Source organism: Zosterops lateralis, assembly GCF_965231275.1.
Source record: "Zosterops lateralis genome assembly, chromosome: 26".
Classification (NCBI taxonomy): domain Eukaryota; kingdom Metazoa; phylum Chordata; class Aves; order Passeriformes; family Zosteropidae; genus Zosterops; species Zosterops lateralis.
Window position 1 is genome coordinate 6,450,214 of NC_139786.1, and position 18,918 is coordinate 6,469,131.

At 57.7% G+C, this 18,918-nt stretch overlaps 1 protein-coding gene across 1 annotated transcript; it reads left to right on the plus strand.

The window, feature by feature from the left end:
• Positions 1 to 4,903: 4,903 nt before the first annotated feature.
• On the plus strand, positions 4,904 to 18,318 carry NUAK2 (NUAK family kinase 2). Its single transcript, XM_083878474.1, has 7 exons — positions 4,904 to 5,165; positions 11,051 to 11,171; positions 12,719 to 12,870; positions 14,607 to 14,672; positions 16,030 to 16,149; positions 16,369 to 16,501; positions 16,579 to 18,318. The coding sequence occupies exons 1-7, from the start codon at positions 4,941 to 4,943 to the stop codon at positions 17,664 to 17,666; spliced, it is 1,905 nt and encodes a 634-aa protein (XP_083734600.1). The 5' UTR covers positions 4,904 to 4,940; the 3' UTR covers positions 17,667 to 18,318.
• The last annotated feature ends 600 nt before the right edge of the window (positions 18,319 to 18,918 follow it).

The following is an 18,918-nucleotide window of genomic DNA, read 5'->3' on the forward strand; positions in this document are numbered from 1 at the left end:
CCTTTCCCAATCCACAGAGCCCGTGGCCACCGAATCCCGAGGCAGAGCCAAAGGTTTTGGCCAGGACTTGGATGTTTTCAGCGCTGTAGGATTTTTTTTTAATGTAATAAATTAATTAATGCACATTTCGGGGCCTGCAAAGCAGACAGAGCTCCGGCTGTGACCGAGCACCGAGCCGAGCTCGGGGCAGGTTTCCCTGACGTGGAGCCAAATTCCTGGCTGTATTTCGGGCTGGGTTTAGTGGACACGCATTGGGGCCGCGGGACAAGCCCAGTTTGGGATTTCCAGCTGGCGGGGGCAGGGGAATTTCGGCGGATTTTCCCAGCGGAGAAATCTGTGGGTGCTGCCACAACGGGAGGATCCTTATCAGCGGATTCCAGCGGGCCTCGCTCCGCGTCCCTTGGCATTTCCATCAAAATGGGAAAGGCTTCCTGAGCCCTCGGAATAAACATCCCTCGGCCTCCCTCCCTCCACAGAACAGCCTAGAGGGATTTATCCGGTGGAGACAGAAAGAAAAGCGGCTTCCATGGCGGGGGAAACCTCGAGAAAAGCATCCCGAGGAATCCACAGGGACATCAAACACCTGCCTGGAGCTCGGCCTGTGCTCCAGAGTTTTTGGGATGAGCCGGGAAAGGTCCCACGGCTGGGACAGCTCCGGGAGATGGCGACAATAACAGCGACCATGGGTTTGCCCCACACTCTGAGGGCCCAGCCTGGCAGAAAAATGGATATAATAATTAGCGAGGCCGCTCCTCGAAGATGTTTTGTAAATCAAAAGCTATAATAAAAGAAAGAAAAAAAAAGTAACAAAACGTTGCAGAAAACAAATAAAAAGAGAAACCTCAGGCACCTCGATGAGACATCTCGGAAAAGTCTTTACCTCCTTCTGTGCTTTTTCTTAAACACTGAATGTTTTAGGAGGGATAACCTGGCCGAGAACTGATAGAGAGGGACTCAGGGCTTGAAGAACGGTGACAAAATCCAATAGATGTTTATTCCTTAGCCCTGAGCCAATCCTCGCCAGGAGGGCACGGGGGGATCTGGGTTCTTCACCTTAAGGGGTGAGCCTTGAACTTTCCCTATACGGAAACACCTGCTGGGCCTTTTGGGGTCAGCGCTGCTTTTTGGGGTCAGCTCTGCCCTTTGTGGGGTGACAATTCCCAAAAGGAGCCCAGCGTGGGGTTGTGTGAGAGCTGTCCCATCTTCGGCCGGGAATTCCGCCCTGGGAGAGCTGAGAACTCATTGCCATCCTCATCCCTGGGATGCGTGTGGGGCGCATTGCTGCAAGAGACAATGACAGCGACAGCGACAACGACAGCGACATTCCCCCGCCAGGGCGGTGCAATCCCCTCGCTCACCGCAGCCGGAGAGGTTGGAGCCTTCCCCGCCGGGCCGTGTCCGGGCAGGATCCTGTTTGCTTTGCCTCTGGAATTGCGGCAGCTCGGGCTGGGCTCAGCTCCTTCTCCGCCCTGTTTATCTTCCCCAGGCCCGGGAAAACGGCTCCTCGCTGCTGCTCAGTAAATAATTCATTAGGGCGGTTCATTAGCGCCGCTCGTTATCGCCGGTCCCCATCACGATCCGTTATCGCGATTCGTTATCGCCTTTGCTGCGGCCCGGGGTGGTCCTGGGGTGGCCCGGGCTGGTTTTAAAACGGAGCAGAGAGATTTGTCCCTGCTCTGTTCAGCTCAGGGAGAGGCTGGAGGAGGGAAGGAGCAGCCTGGAGCTGCTGATCCCGGTGAGGAATGTGGGCACTGCCCGTAAAAATCCGTGACAGCGGCAGGGGAAGAGACCTGTGTGTTTTAATTGTATTAAAATTATATTTATTGTGTGTGGGACTGCACTGGGACAGGTGGCAGCCATGGAAAGTGGCCCGACTGTATCAAAATGACATTTAATGTGTGTGGGACAGTGCAGGTAGCAGCCATAACCAAAGAGAGTGGCCCAATTGTATCAAAATTATATTTAATGCATGTGAGATCAGGATGGGACTGGTGACAGCCATGGAGAGTGGCCCAGTTGTTTAAAAATTATATTTAATGTGTGTTGGAACCGTGCTGGGATGGGTGACAGCCACAGAGAGTGACCCAATTGTATCAAAATTATATTTAATATGTGTGGGACAGTGCAGGTAGCGGCCATAGCCAAAGAGAGTGGCACAGTCCTCTAAATATTATATTTAATGTGCGTGGGACCATGCTGGGACAGGTCACAGCCATGGAGACTGGCCCAGTTGTATCAAAATTATATTTAATGCGTCTGGGACCAGGATGGTCTCTGTGACACCACGGAGAGTGGCCCAGTTGTTTAAAAATTATATTTAAGGTGTGTTGGGACCGTGCTGGGACAGGTTACAGCCATGGAGAGTGGCCCAGTTGTACCAAAAATGGCATTTAAGGTATGTTGGGATCATGCTGGGATGGGTGACAGCCACAGGGAGTGGCACAACTATATCAAAATTATATTTAATGGGTGTGGGACAGGGGACAGCCACAGAGAGTGGCCCAATTGTATCAAAATTACATTTAATGCGTGCTGGGACTGTGCTGGGACAGGTAACACCATGGAGAGTGGCCCAATTGTATCATGTGTGGGACAGTGCAGGTAGCAGCTATAGCCAAAGAGAGTGGCCCAGTTCTCTAAAAATTATATTTAATGTGTGTGGGACCAGGATGGAACAGGTGACACCCATGGAGAGTGGCTCAATTGTATCAAAGTGACATTTACTGTGTGTTGGGACTGTGCTGGGATGGATGACAACCACAGAGAGCAGCCCAATTGTATCAAAATTATATTTAATGTGTGTGGGACCACACTGGGACAGGTGACAGCCAAAGAGAGTGGCCCAGTTGTATTAAAATGACATTTAATGCATGTGGAACAGCAAAGGTACTGGTCACAGCCACGGAGAGTGTCTCAATTGTATCAAAATTATATTTAATATTTGTGGGACAATCTTGGGACAGGTGACAGCCGTGGGGAGCAGTTTGGTGCCAGGCTGTGTCTGTCACTCGAGGCTTCACCTCCCCTGAGGGACATCTGCTCTAAAGGTCACTCTCCAACCCCACGGCGGTGACAAAACCAGCCAGGGGACAGTGCTACCCACCCGGCTCTCTCCTGACACCGAGACACAGCCCAGAGGAGCCCAGAGCTCCGTCCTGTGTCACCTCTGTATCACCTCCGCTGGGTTAAATCCTCCCTGGGAGGGGTTTGGGACCCCCCTGCTCTGCCAGAGCCCGCCGGGGGCTGGGAAAATCCAGGTCTGGGTGAGTAATCCCGCAGTTATCTCCTCTGCCATCGATCCGCGGTGTCCTCACACACACACACAGAGCCAGGGCCGGGCAAACCCCTTTTGTTTTGGCTCTTCTGGGAAATAATTGCATTCTTTTAATAGCTGCAAAGGGAAATTTACCGCGGGGAGACCACACGGGGAGAAGGTGGTGCTGAGAGAGCCGGGAATGGCCCCGAGGAGCCTCAGCAGCCGTTTCCCCTCTCTGGGCTCCAGATAACCATCCCTCCCTCCCGGGCTGTGTGTCCAGGAGGGTAAAGGGTGGCCCTGAGGAGAGTGGGGACAAGGCTGAACTCACCCAGGTCTCTCCTCTGCCTGATTTTACCCTAAATGACGGGTTTTTCCCCTGGGTTTGGGGGAATTGTGACTCCTTGCAGCAAATCACGTCTGGCTGTGCATATCCCTCTGCCCCTGGTGTGGGACATTAAGGAATTCGCTCCACGTTATGGGACTATGGGATGGTTTGGGTCATAAAGAACCTTAAACATCACCCAGAGCCACCCCTGCCATGGGCAGGGACACCTTCCACTGTCCCAGGGTGTTCCAAGCCCTGTCCAGCCTGGCCTTGGGCACTGCCAGCTGCTCTGGGCACCCCGTGCCGGGGCCTCAGCACCGTCACAAGAGGAATTTCATCCCCAAATCCCAATGTCTAACCCTGCCCTCAGTCACTGTGGATCATTCCCCCCCATCCTGGCACTCCAGGCTCTTCCCCAAAGCCTCTCTGGCCCTGCCAGAGCTCTGAGCCTGCTCCTCTTCCCAATCTTTGGGTGAAAGCCTCTCCCTGCACCACCCCCTGGAAAATCCCCATCTCCCTCCAGCCTGCAAACACCCTCGTATCCCTCTTTGTCGCCTGCCCCTCTTCCTTGTCCCAAATTCCCTCTGCCCCTGCTCTCCACATCCCCTCCCTTACTCCAAATTTTTGGGTGCCCCCAGCCCGCTGCTCCCCAGGTCTCCCCCCAAACCCTCCCCGTGGGTTCCCCACTCCCAGGGCTGCCCGTAGGGTCTCCCCGGGGCCTGGCTCCTCCATCCCCGGTCCCCCCATCCCCATCCCCGGTCTCAATCCCCCATTCCCATCCCCGGTCCCAGTCCCTGTCCCCGGTCCCAGGCCTGAGCCCGGAGTCCCCCATCCCCAGTCCCTATCCCCAGTCCTGATCCCTCATCCCTGGTACCTGCCCCCCATGCCCAGTCCCGGTCCCCCATCCCTGGTACCTGCCCCCCATGCCCAGTCCCGGTCCCCCAAACCCGGTCCCCATCCCCCATCCCTGGTCCCCATCCCCGGTCCTGGTACCCCCATCCCATCCCTGGTCCTGGTCCCCCATCCCCAGTTCGCCCATTCCCGGTCCTGATTCCCCCATCCCCGTCCCCCCATCCCCCCACCCGCGGTTCCCCATTCCCGTCCTCCCATCCCCATCCCCGGTCCCCCATCCCCGGTCCCCCCCGGTTCCCCATTCCCGTCCCCCATTCCGGGTCCAGCCCCGGGCGGGGCGGCCCCGGCAGCCGCCAATGGGCGCGGGGGGGCGCGGCCGCCGAAGCCGCCGCATTTATCGGCCGGGCCGGGCCGGGCCGGGACGGGTCGGGCGGCGGCGGAGCCGGAGCCGGGATCGGGATCGGGATCGGGATCGGGATCGGGATCGGGATCGGGATCGCGATCGGGATGGAGCGGGCGGCAGGGCCCGGAACCGGCCCCGGCCCCGGTTCTGCTCTGGCCGCCTCGCTGGCCGAGGGGCTGATCAAATCGCCGCGGCCGCTGATGAAGAAGCAGGCGGTGAAACGGCACCACCACAAGCACAACCTCAAGCACCGCTACGAGTTCCTGGAAACGCTGGGCAAAGGCACCTACGGGAAGGTGAAGAAAGCCCGGGAGCGCTCCGGGAAGCTGGTAAGGATCTCCCTGGAGAGGCATCCGCCGTTCCCGGTGCCTGCTCGGTGTCTCCGGTGTCTCCTCAGCGTCCCCGGTGCGTCTCCCCGGTCCGGTGTGTCCCTCCGTGTCCCCGGTACATCCCCCCGGTCCGGTGTGTCCCTCCGTGTCCCCGGTACATCCCCCCGGTCCGGTGTGTCCCTCCGTGTCCCCGGTACATCCCCCGGTCCGGTGTGTCCCTCCGTGTCCCCGGTACATCCCCCCGGTCCGGTGTGTCCCTCCGTGTCCCCGGTACATCCCCCCGGTCCGGTGTGTCCCTCCGTGTCCCTCTGTGTCCCCGGTCTATGTCTCTCGTTCACTGCGTCCCTCCGTGTCCTCGCTCCATCCTCGCTGTGTTTCGCCGCCCCCTGAGCTGCTCCCGGTGCCTCCAACCCGCGCCCGGTGCATCCTCCCGGAGCCCCGGAACATCCCCCGCTCCGAGCATCTCATCCCCCGGTTCTCCGCCGCCGGTACCGGCCAGTGCAGCCCCGGCCGGGCCCCGCGCTGCAGAGGGGGCTCAGCGGGGCCGAGGGGGTCTCGGGGCTCTCAGGGCTCCCCTCCCGAGGGGCCGCAGCTCCTCTCGCCCACTTGACCGCGGTGGCGTTTCCTGGGGGAAGGAGCGGGCGGGGACGCGGCCGCCAAAGCAAACACCGCGCTCGAGTCTGAAGGGTTTTTCCCTTCCTCTCACCCCGGCTGAGGGCTGGGTTGGTTTTCACACGGCGTGGGGCACCCAGAGCTCTCCAAAATCCTGACTCACCCCGGCCCGGCCCGCTGGGGAAAGCGGCTTTGGCTCAGCCCAGCTCGGCTTGAAAAAAGGGATTGAATCCCTCGGGAATGCCGGGTGCTGCTCCGTCCTGTGGGAATCTGCAAGGATTCAACCTCGGACATGAAATTCCCGGCCCCGAGGGGTGGCAGGGACACAAAAAACCCCCAGGGAGGCCGTGGGTGAGCTGTGAGGGGCAGGACTGGCCCTGCCGGGGCGTGAGATGGGATCGGCCACATCCCACGGGGGGGAAAAGAGCCGCGAATCCGCGAGGTTCCCTCGTGAAATCCTGATTGAAATCAAATCCGAAGGCAGCTCTGCCGTTTTCCACCGGCCCATCCGAGGCGCGGGATTGCTGCATAACCAGGGCCTGGAAATGCGGCTGCCGCGGTCCCTCCCCTCGGCACCGGCGAGAGAAACCCGCATTTCCCCGCCCGCACCTGCGGCTCGGAAATCTCCAATTTTCTACCCCAAAATCGCCTGTGGAAACCCCTCGGGACGGGCTCCGGCATCGCTTTATTTTCATGCAAATCCAACCCCCGGAGCCGCCGAGCCCCTCAATGAACGCCGCCGAAATTCCAAAGCCTCCCCGGCCTGTTCAAGGAATAGGAGCCTCAAAACCCCACAAATCTCCCTCAAAACCCCACAAATCTTCCTCCTCTTCCCACAAATTCTTGCTCGGAGCATTTCCGGGCCCGTTTAATCCCGGAGGCTTTATCCCCGAGCTCGGCTCTTGTTCGCTCCTTCCCTAAAGTGGTTTTTATTTCACTCCCCAAAGGCTCGGGGAGCCCTCGCGGGGATCCCATGGCACCGGCCGGGGCTGAAAAGCCGGAGCTGCTCCACCCGCAGAGATCTGGCCTCCGGCGAATCGAGAATTTCCTCTGACAATTGTGGAACCACCTCGGTTTGCCGCCCGGATTTTCTCGTTCCTCTCCCCCCCTGAATTTTAAAAAATACCTGCGCGCTCAGAGCGGGGCTGATTTGGTGGGAAGGTGACAGGAAATTCCAGGCTCCTGCAGCTGGAGGATGTTTTGGAATTTCCATGAATTATTTATCTGGGGAAAATCCTTTTTTTTTTTTTTTTTTTTTTTTTTTTTTTTTTTTTTTTTTTTTTTTTTCTCGTTAGAAATTCTTTACCTGGGGTGATGCTCTTGCTGAGTGCCTTTCCCGATCCTTACAAAAAGTCTCTGCAATGTCAGGTGGGGAGGGAGTTGCTGATTGTTTCCCTTCCTTTTTTTTTTTCCCCTCTTTTTCCCCCTCCCATTTCCCTTCCCCCTCCCCCCTTTCCCTTTTTTTTTTTTTTCCTTTTCCTTTTTTCCCCCCCTCCCTTTCCCTTCCCCCCCCTTTCCCTTTTTTTCCCTTCCTTTCCCTTTCCCCTCCCCTTTCCCTTTTTTTCCCCTCTCCCTTTCCCTTTATTTCCCTCTCCCTTTCCCTTTATTTCCCTTTTCCTATTCCCCTCCTTCCTTTGTTTTTTCCCTTCCTTTATTTTTTTCCTTCCCTTTTTCCCCCTCCCCTTTATTTTTTCCCCCCACCTGTTTCCAGTGCATCCTCTGGGCTCTTTCTTTCCCTCCCAGCCTGGAGCTGTTTTTTCCCCAGCCCGGCTCCCCATCCCTGTCCTGCAGCCAAACCAAACCCAACCCACCCTGGGGACCCCCCTGGGGGCTCTGCTGGTGTCACAAACCTCAATTCAGGGGGTGGCATCAGGAGGAGGCAACACCTGGAACATTCCAGAGCCTCTTTTGATCCTCTGCTCTGTTCCATCATGGAAAAAAAAAAAAAAAAAAAAAAAAAAAAAAAAAAAAAAAAAAAAAAAAAAAAAAAAAAAACCAACGATTTAAATAATTTCTTTTTCACAGAGCACCAAACGCTGCCCTGACAGCCTGGAACAACTTCTGAGGCTCTGCCCAGAGGTTGGAGCTTTGTGCATCTTTCAGCAGCTGAAAATATCTGTTCTACTCCCAAAAAATTATTATTCAAGGACTTTTTTTTTTTACTTGGAAATCACTCCTGAGCTCCCAGAGGAGGCTGCAGTGGGATTTTTTGGCTGTTTCCCTGGAGGGGCTGTGGCACTACCTGTCCCCAGGGCTGCTGTTCCCAACCCCAGGGTGGCTTTTCTCCATCTCCCTCTGCTCCCATCCCTCTGGGCAGGGAAAATTTGGGGATAAAGCTGCACCTTGGCACCCCTGGGTGAGGATGAGATGATTCCAACCTCCCTGGAGGTCAGGAATTTTGGGATCTCAGGGAGGCTCCAGGGGCATCTCCTGCAGCTGCTTCATCTTTTTACAGATTGTGGCTTTAGCCCTGAGCCCTGGCTCGGAATTTTGGGGCTTTGATCCTCTGGGGCAGCAAGGAAATGCTAAAAATGCTCCAAATTTTTGGCCTAAGATGCTGAGTCAGGAAAAATTTGGGGACAAAGCTGCACCTTGGCACCCCTGGGTGAGGATGAGATGATTCCAACCTCCCTGGAGGTCACAAATTTTGGGATCACAGGGAGGCTCCAGGGGCATCTCCTGCAGCTGCTTCATCTTTTTACAGATTGTGGCTTTAGCCCTGAGCCCTGGCTCAGAGTTTTGGGGCTTTGAGCCTCTGGGGCAGCAAGGAAAAGCTCAAAAATGCTCCAAATTTTTAGCTTTGAAGATGCTGAGGCTGCTGGGCTCAGGCTCTGCAGGAGGAAACAGGAATTTGGGAGCCTGGAAGGCTCTGCAAGGGTCAGGTAACTGTGGCAGCAGAGAAAAAAAAAATTGTTAAAATTTAACCTGCCAAACAAAGGTCAGGAGAATGAAAAAAACCTGGCTTGGGCTTCCCAGAAACGCTGAAACACTTTCGGTATTGCTTTATCCAGAAACTTGGGCTGAGGTTATTGAACTTCTCCTGGCCAGAGTCCGTTTGCTCCCACATATGTTGGATCCTCCAGGAGCGATTCCTGCCCTGCCTGGTGCTGCCTGAGGTGGTTTGGGGTGGAAAAAAATGGGATTGGGGGGCACAAAAATGGGACTGGGGGCACAAAAGTGGGATTTGGGGCAGCAAAAATGGGATTGAGGCAGCAAAAATGGGATTTAGGGCAGCAAAATCACATTTAGAACCACAAAATTTGGATCTGGGGCCAAAAAGTGACTTCAGGTGCCCACCTGAGCCCCCTGTCAGAGGTTTCTCTCTCTGGTTCAGCTCCTGCTGCCTCCCATGGGTGTCCCAGGCCTGGCTTAGCTAAACTTTGCTGGCACTGTGTTTGTTCAGTGCCACAAAAATGGGATTCAGGACCACAAAAAATGGGATTTGGGGCTGCAAAAATGGGATTTAGGGCTAAAAAAGCACTTCAGGTCCCACCTGAGCCCCCTGTCAGAGGTTTCTCTCTCTGGTTCAGCTCCTGCTGCCTCCCATGGGTGTCCCAGGCCTGGTTTAGCTAATCTTTCCTACCTGCTGGGCTGGGCTTTGAGCAGTCAGGCTTCTTCCAACGCCCCTAAATCCCCGGGACACGGGGCTGAGCATCCTGAGCATCCCTTCCATCCCTCCCACTCCTCCCGTGCCTGAGCCGGGGCCGCCGGGGGTCCCTGACCCCTCTCCCCGTTGCCGGGAGACTGGAGCGAGGGTCCCTGGACGGGATTAAAACGGTTCCGCATTCTTGTCTGGGAGGGGAAAATAAAGAAAAATAAAATAAAATGAAAGGTTCTGCCGGGTTCAGTTGTAAATTCAGCCCTGGGAGCGCTTTGTGCGCCCGCAGCCCCTTTTCAAAAGGGGGATTAGAAGGCGTCTATTCTCACTCCTCTTTTCTCCTCCCTTTTCAATCTCCTCCCGGCCGAGGAGGAGGAAAACTTGAAAACGCGAAAAGGAAAAGCCTGGAAAAGTCCAGCTCTGCTTCACCCAAACTTTCTCTTACTCCTGGAAAATAAAAGTGGTTTGAGAGGCAAACAAAACCCGAGGTGTGGGGTTTATTTTGGGCTGGGTTTTTTTCCCGTTTTCCTGACCCGGGAGTTGGCTGCTGTTGTTGTTTTGGTGGTGCTGGTTGTTATCTCCTGAGTCATGAGTGTGTCAGGGACATTCCTGCGGCTGGCCCCGCTCCAGCCCCGGGACACCGGCCCGGAAAAGCCCAAAAATTGGGACTGGGGAGGTGTGACCTGAGAGGAGTCTCGGGGAGCCCCTAAAATCACGAGTGGGGCTGTGCAACCTGCAGGACAAGACTCGAGGAGCCCCAAAAATCAGGGCTGTGTGACCTGGGAGGAGGTTTTGTCCCCCGAAACTGAGGCGCAGGGTTGTGTTACCTGCAGGATGAGGCTGGCAGAGCCCCGAAAATGAGAAGTGGGGCTGCAAGACCTTCAGAATGAGGCTTGGACCCCCAAAAATCATGAGCAGGGTTGTGCTACCTGCAGGACAAGGCTCGAGGAGCCCCAAACTTGAGGAGTGGGGCTGTGCTGATGGGGGAGTGTTGGAGAGCCCCAAAAATCAGGGCTGTGCTACCTGATGGAGGAGGATCAGAGAGCCCCAAAAATGAGGAGTGGGGTTGTGCTACCTGCAGGATGAGGCTCAGGGAGCCCCAAAAATGAGGAGTGGGGTTGTGTTACCTGCAGGACGAGGCTCGAGGAGCCTCAAAAAATCAGGAGCAGGGTTGTGCTACCTGCAGGATGAGGCTGGCAGAGCCCCAAAAATGAGGAGTGGGGCTGTAAGACTTCAGGATGAGGCTTGGACCCCCCAAAATCCTGATGTGTATCCTGATGGGGGAGCTTTGGGGAGCCCTAAAAATCAGGGCTATGCTACCTCAGAGGAGGCTCAGGTCACCAAAAATCAGGAGCAGGGTTGTGCTACCTGCAGGATGAGGCTGGCAGAGCCCCAGAAAATTAGAAGTGGGGCTGTGCTATGTGGGAGAAAGCTCAGGGAGCCCCAAAAAAGAGGAACTGTCACAGGTGTGAGCTTCTCCCTCGTGTGCAGCAGCAGGACTTGAGGAGATTAAACCCAAATGGATAAAATTGGCTTTTCTGGGAGCTGTTTCCATGGAGCTGCACTGCTCTGCTCATGGGTACGGCTCAGGGGGATCTTGTTTGGGAGCCCAGAATAAGGGAGGGAGGAATTCCTTCCTTTGGGAACTCAGAGCCCCCTCTGTGCTCATCCACAGGTGGCCATCAAATCCATCCGGAAGGACAAGATCAAGGATGAGCAGGACCTGGTCCACATCCGGAGGGAGATTGAGATCATGTCCTCCCTCAACCACCCCCACATCATCGCCGTGCACGAAGGTGAGGCTTCCTTCCCTTTCCCTTCCCCTTTCCTTTCCCCTTTCCTTTCCTTTCCTTTCCTTTCCTTTCCTTTCCTTTCCTTTCCTTTCCTTTCCTTTCCTTTCCTTTCCCTTCCCCTTTCCCTTTCCCTTTCCCTTTCCCTTCCCCTTTCCCTGATCATAGCCTCGGGAATAGGCTGGGGACCGGGGAGGGGCTCTTGGGATGGGTTTGGGTGGGTTTATCCCATCCCTCTCCTCCCTTCCAGGACCTGGCTCCGGTTCCTGGTCGCTCACAGGGAATACAGATGTCCCCGGGATGTTTTTTCCTCGGCGAGGGGAAATACCTGCTCCAGAAATAGCCCTTCTTGTCCCTCCCAGATGGGGAATCCGGCTCCAAATGTGGATTTTGGAAGCCTCAGGGGGGCTGTGGAGGGAGGCTGGGCTGTGCCAGGGAGCAGCGGCTGAGTGTTCCTGTGCTATTCCAAATAATTTGGAATCTCCTGGGATGTGTTCCGAGCCCGAGGCAGGATTTAATCTCAGCCCTGGAGCTCCTCATTCCCTCCCCCGGGGCTCTGGAAAAGCAAACCACAGCGAGCTGGGAGCGTTCCCGGCGCTGCCGGGCTCGGCTTTATGGCCAGGGCTGGGCTTTGCTACCGGCGGGGGTTGGGATAACCCGAGAGAAATTCCTCCAGGTTCCAACCAGAACCAGACTCGGCCCAAAGCCGCAGCCGGGCCAGGCTTAGCCCACACCGAGTCCTCGGGCTGGAACCCGCCGTGCCCTTCCTGGGGCCGGCTCTGCCCCCGCTCCCGGCGCTGGTGCGGGAACCGGAGCCCTTTTGTCCTCCAAACAAAGGCGAGCGGGCTGGCGGCTCCTCCGCGGTGTTTGCGAGCGCTGACTCACACCGGCGGCTGGGATTCAAAACAAAACACACCGAGGTGCCTCTGCAGACAGGAAGAAACCGCTCCGGCCCCGGGCTCCAGCCAGGGCCTTGTTTGGGAGCGATGGGAACCGGCAGGAAGGTCACTGGGCTGTGCCAGCGCTGGCACCTTCCCCTCAAGCAGGGACCCTGTCCCTTTCCTTCTCTGTCACCTTCCCCGCGGCGGGGACAGGGCTGCACGCCTGGGGCACCTCGGTGGTGACAGAGTCTCTGTGGTGGCAAAGTCACTGTGGTGGCAGGGCACCGGTGGTGGCAGAGTTGGTGGTGACAGAGCCACCGTGGTGGCAAAGGCTTGATAGTGGCAGAACTCTGGTGGTGGCAGAGCCTCAGTGGTCACAGAGCCTCAGTGGTCACAGAATTTTGGTGGTGGCAGAACTCTGGTGGTGGCACAGCCTCTGTGGTGACAGAGCTGCTGGGCCAGCAGCCCTGCTGGCACTGAGGTGACAATGGGTGACAGCTCTGCTGACCCCCCTGCCCTTCAGGTCCCTGTTTAACCCTAAGACTGAGGGCAGGGACTGGGGTGGGCAGCGTTAGGGTCAATCAAAGCTCCACCAGCTCATTACCAGGAGCATCTTAACGAGAATCGCCACAGCTCCGAGGAGCCCTTTTAACCCTTTCCTATGCCCCGCAGTGTTTGAGAACAGCAGCAAGATCGTCATTGTGATGGAGTACGCCAGCAGGGGGGACCTGTACGATTACATCAGCGAGCGGCAGCGCCTCTCCGAGCAGGAGGCGCGGCACTTCTTCCGCCAGGTCGTGTCTGCCGTCTACTACTGCCACAAGGTGGGCTGACCCCGAGATTCCCGCGGGATTCCTGGGGATTTCCTGGCGGGAGAGGGGCTGGATGGGCTCGTGAGCCTCCTCCTGATGATTTCCCAGTGGTAGAACACCTGGGTGGGCTCTTCATGCTCCTCCTCATGATTTCCCAGTGGGAGAGAGGCTGGATGTGCTCCTGAGCTCTCCTGATGGGAGAGAGGCTGGATGGGCTCCTGGGAGCTCCTCCCAATGATTTTCCCTTAGGAGAGAGGGTGGATGGGCTCTTGGGAGCTCCTTCTGATGATTTCCCCATGGGAGAGGGGCTGGATGGGCTCCTGAGCCTCCTCCTGATGATTTCTTGGTGGGAAAGCAGCTGGATGGGCTCCTGACTGCTCCTCATGATGATTTTATGGTTGGATAGGCTTCTGAGTACCCCTCCTGATGATTTCCCAGTGGGAGAGAGGCTGGATGGGCTCCTGGTGCTCCTCATGATGATTTCCCAGTGGTAGAATACCTGAGTGGGCTCCTCGTGCTCCTCCTGATGATTTCCCAGCGGGAGAGGAGCTGGATGGGCTCCTGGGAGCTCCTCACAATGATTTCCCCATGGGAGAGAGGCTGAGTGAGCTCCTCAGTGCTCCTTATGATGATTTCATGGCAATAGAACACCTGGATGGGCTCCTGGTGCTCTACCCTGCAGCAGGGCGGGTGAGGAGCCGTGGGGAGGCAAGAGGAGCCCGTGGCTCTCCACCTTTCCCAGCAGCAGGGTTGGTCCTGCCCCCAGCCTTGAGGGTGTGGCAGTGCCCCGGCAGCTTTTGGGAGGTCCTGGCAGGAGCTGCTGCGGCGTGGGAGTGACTAACCCGGCCTGGCAGGTGGCACCTTCCCAGTGTGGGGGTGACTAACCCGGCCTGGCAGGTGGCACCTCCCCTCCCATCCCTCCAGACGGAGATGCCCAGGGCTGCCCGCGAGGCTGGGAGCCAAGCCCTGGCTCACCTGGCCTGTTCCCCACGGGAATGTGCAGCTGCAGGACCTTCCCTGGGGCTGTGGATTGTACCCTGACAGGACCCTCCTTAGGGTTGTGGATTGTGCCCTGGCAGGACCTCCTTAGGGTCATGGGATGAAGGCCTGGCAGGACCCCCTCCAGGGCTGTGGGATGATGCCCTGGCAGGACCCTAACCCTAACCCTGGCAGGACCCTCCTTAGGGCTGTGGGTGATCCCCTGGCAGGACATTCCTTAGGGCTGTGGATTGTGTCCCGGCAGGGCCTTAACCCTGACCATAACCATAACCCTAACCCTGGCAGGACCCTCTCCAGGGCTGTGGATTGTACCCTGGCAGGACCCAACTCTAACCATAACCCTAACCCTGGCAGGACCCTCCCCGGGGCTGTGGGTGATCCCCTGACAGGACCCTCCAGCCCCAGGGTGTCCCTGCAGGACACTCCAAGGCCTCATCCCTCGGTGAGAACAGGGGGTGCCGGGGCCCCTCCTGACCCCAAAGGGGATCAGGGGCTCTCTCAGCCGAGCAGGAGCTGTGCCCTCGCAGGGCTGGCACCACGGGGACAGCAGAAGAGCCCAGGGTGACACCAGCTGCGGGCCTCTCCCTGCTCCTACTGCCCAGCTAGTGCCACCCGGGCTGGGCCACCCCTCCCCGGGGCCACACCCGCGCTGCTTGTGTGCTGTGACCGCCAGTGACCTCCCGCCCTGCCGCGGACTTTCCCTCCCTCAAACACCCTCCGGGAATTTTAACCCCGGTTCTTCCCCGCAGAATGGGATCGTGCACCGGGACCTGAAGCTGGAGAACATCCTGCTGGATTCCAATGGGAACATCAAGGTGAGAGGGGCTGGCATGGCCTGGGAGGAGCTGCCCAGTCTGGGGGGACACGGGGGTGACTGTCACCAGAACCACACTCACCCGTTAGGTTGTGAAAAGAGAAAGAAGGCAGATTATTTTGGGTTCAGGGTTTAAATAGGGTTTGCACTTTCACCAGCAATTGGGAAATGAGGTTAACGCCCCTCCGACCTCACTGGCCAAACCAGAAGTCCATCAGTTTGTCCTTCCCCCAGGAAAGGAATGTAGGATTTACCAAACATCACTCTTTGTTTATTTTTCAATGCCTGAGGAAGCTCCAGTAGAAATGTAAACCATCAGAAGGCTGAAAAATCAGGGCAACAGGTGACCACAGCACCCCAGTGCCCTCAGGGCATGTGTTTCCAGTGCTCTGGCACCACCTGGAATTCTGTTTTCCCGGGAAAAGCTCTGCCTGGCAGAGCCTGGCAGCCAAGCAGATCTGGTGAAGCCATAACTGATATGGGCCTGCTGATAAGAGGGCAAAGTCTGAGGGCTCAGAGCAAAAGCTGGCTGGATGAGGAGAGTTTCTGGTTTTTCTCTTTTCCTGGTTTCTCTGTGTGCCAGCCAGGAAACCCCAGCTGCCCCATGGGCCCCTAGTGGGGATTTCTGCCAGGGAGGAAGGGTAATTTCCCATGGGAGAGGGGCTGGATGGGCTCCTGGGAGTTCCTCACAAGGATTTCCTCCCCTGGCCTGGGATAACGGGGTCACTGATAACGGGGTTTATCTCCAGCGAGGATCATTTTGCAGTTGGGAGCTGGAGGCACGTCCCGCTGGCTGTGAGGTGACAGCTGTAATGAGGATAATGAGTACCTGTGCAGGGTGCAGCTGATAGGGACCTGCTGCAGCCTGGGGTGGCTGGGAATGAGCTGGAGGAAAGCCTGGAAGTGCTTCCAGCCTCTCATTTCCACTCCTTCGTGCTGCTGGGCCCACAGGGCAGGCTGGTGCCTGGGAGGAGGATTTTGGGGAAGGGAGAGAGCAACAGGAGCCACCTCAGGGCTAGAAAACTGGGCTGGGGGTGCCCCCTGAGAGGATCCAGAACCTGGTTGGGAGCAGGATCATCCCTGGAGAGCTCCAGGGGAAATTTCAGCCTTGGGAAAGTCGGGAAAGGGTAATATTGGGAAAGAGGAACTTTGGGAAAGGAGAACTTTGAGAAAAGGAAATGTTGGGAAAGGAGAACTTTGTGAAAAGGAGCTTTGGAAAGGGGAAACTTTGGGGAAGGGGAACTTTGGGAAAGGGGAACTTTAGGAAAGGAAAACTTTGGGAAGGGGAAACTTTGAGAGAGAGGAACTTTGGGAAAGGAGGACTTTGGTGGATGACAGCTGTGTTCCTCATCTCCCAGATTGCAGATTTCGGGCTGTCCAATGTTTTCCAGCAGGACAAGCTCCTGCAGACCTACTGCGGCAGCCCCCTGTACGCCTCCCCCGAGATCATCAATGGGCGGCCCTACAGGGGCCCCGAGGTGGGTTGTGCTTCCCTGTGGGGTGTGGGAATGTCCTGGAGGTTTTCCCAGCCTATTTCGGGATAACAGGACCCCCTAAGCCTGGGCACTGTGGGGTTGCTGGGTGTGCTGGGGTCCTGCCCCACGCTCTGTCCCTTCCCCGTGGCTGCGCCATGCTGGGTGGGGTGGGGACCAGCCCGGTCCTGCTGTCCCCTCCAGGCTCCTCTGTCCCTTTCCCAGGTGGACAGCTGGTCCCTGGGTGTCCTCCTCTACATCCTGGTCCACGGCACGATGCCCTTCGACGGCCACGACTACAAGACCCTGGTCAAGCAGATCACCAGCGGCGACTACCGGGCGCCCACCAAGCTCTCAGGTAGGGCCACCCCCGTCCCCCTGCGTGTCCCCTGTGTCCCCTCCCCTGTGCCTGACCCTGTCCCTTCCCTCCCCCAGACGCCTGCGGGCTGATCCGCTGGATGCTGATGGTGAACCCCGAGCGCCGGGCCACCATCGAGGACATCGCCACGCACTGGTGGGTCAACTGGGGCTACAAAATGCCCCTGGGCGAGCAGGAGCTGCCGCGGGAGGGCGAATCCCCGCTGGCCACGGTGGCCGAGTGGCTGCGGCGCTCCTCGCGGCCCCTGCTGGAGAACGGCTCCAAGGTGCGCTGCTTCCTCAAGCAGCACATCCCCGGCGTGGCCCTGGAGCGCCAGCGCTCCCTCAAGAAATCCAAGAAGGAGAACGATGTCTCGCACGGGCTGCAGGAGGTGCCCGCGGGCCCCGAGAACCCCTCCAAGTCCATCCTCAAGCGGCCTAAAGGCATCCTGAAGAAGAGGAACTCCTGCGAGCAGAAGGTGCCCGGCCCCGGGCCGCCCCCAGCACCGGGGGAGGATGAGGAGGGGATTCCCGCGGGGCTCTCCCGGATCCTGCCCTCGGGAACAGCGGGAGCAGCGCCCGCGGCCGTGCCCAAGAAGGGAATCCTGAAGAAACCCTCGGCCAGGGAGTCGGGCTATTACTCATCCCTGGAGTGCTCCGAGTCCGGGGATGTGCTGGACGCGGGGAGCCTGGACCTGGACGGGGCTGTGTTTGCCGAGCCGCCCTCCCCGCCCGCCCAGGGGCTCCCGGCGCGCAGGAAAGGAATCCTCAAACACAACGGCAAATTCTCCTCGGGCAGCGCCGAGCCGGGGAACTCCCCCGGGAGCGATTTCGGAGCTTTCGGCGAAGTGTCCCTGCCCCAAGGCCCCCGCGTCCGCCCGGCCAGCGCCGTCAGCGAGGACAGCATCCTGTCCACAGAGTCCTTCGACCAGCTGGACCTGCCCTCCCGCGCTCCCCCCGGCGCCGGGGCCGTGCGGGGCTGCGTGTCCGCCGAGAGCCTTCTGCGCCTGGAGGAGGAAGAGCGGGAGGAAGGGCGGCGGCTGCGCCGCTGGACTGTCACCCACTGCCGCAGCCCCTTGGCCGAGAGCAGCGCGTCCCTGGCGGGCTGTGACAGCGGCTCCGAGCTCTACCGGAGAGCCCTGACCGTCGGGGGGAAGTTGAGCTGAGCCCAACGGGGGTTTGGTGCGTTTTGGGGAGGGGGCTGAGCCTTTTCCTTTCCTTTTCCTTTCCTTTTCCTTTCCTTTTCCTTTCCTTTTCCTTTCCTTTCCTCCCTCCCCCGGGACTGCCGGTGCTGCTGATCCACATCCCACGGATTTATTTGGCAGCCTCGGGTGGAGAATGCCCCCAAGGCCGGGACATTTAATGGACCAAAACCCCCAAAACGACCCCTGAGGAGGGGCTGGGGGGTCCCGTCTGCCGTCCTCTCATCTCAAACAGGCTCATCTCATCACGGGGGTGAAAGCAAAGGGTTGGGAGGGAACTTTTTGGGGGGATGTTTTTTGCACTGTGTTTTTTGGCTGCACAAGGTAAGGAGAGGATGGGTGATATACCTCAAATAAGCTGCAGATGTAGCAGGATGCTGGCCAGGCCTCAAAGGTGCTGCCCGTGTGGTTTGGGGGGTGCGGGGGGGGCACCCAGGCCACGGCTCTGCCCCCCCCCCTCCTTCTTCTCCTTGAGTGCTGAGAAAACTGGATGTGGCCAAAAAAAAGAAAAAAGCCCCGTGGGCTGGGAAATGCTGTGATGCCAACATCTCTCATTGTAATGTGGAAAAAAAAAAAAAAAAAAAAAAAAAAAAGCCAAACAAAAAACAAACAAAAACCAACCAACCAACCAAACAAAAAAACCCGGTGCCTTTGGTGAGGCACCACATCCTTATTTATTGCCTTTGTCCAGGCTGGTGTGGAGGGCCTGGCATGGGCTGTGCTGGCTCCACAGAGGCCTCCCAGGGGTGTATTTCTGGGGAGGTGGCTGTGTCCTGGTGTCACACACGGCTCCCTTGCACTATTGCCACGTGTGCTCGCCGGCCCTTCCCCCCTCTCAAGGGGGGGTTTTGTGGTCTCCCTCCTTCCTTACAGCACGGGCTGGTGAAAACCATTAAATTAAAAGTTAAAAATTAAAAAATTAAATTAAAAGCTGAGTTGTCACCTTGATTGCTGGGGGTGAGGGAGGGGCTGCCTGGGCCAGGCTGGTGTCCCTGTCCCTGTCCCTGTGCTTTTCCTGCTGGGATGGGGCCGTGTTCCAGCCCAGGTGAGGGTGGGTGGGCTCAGACACATCCTGCACACCTCTGTGTGTGCTCAAACTCCTCAAATTGTGTTTAACTGGTGCCTCCCCAGTGCTCCGTGGTGCTGAACTGGGACTGGGCACCTCGCTGGTGTGGGGGCTCAGCACCCCCAGGAGTGGGATATCTGGATTTTGAGG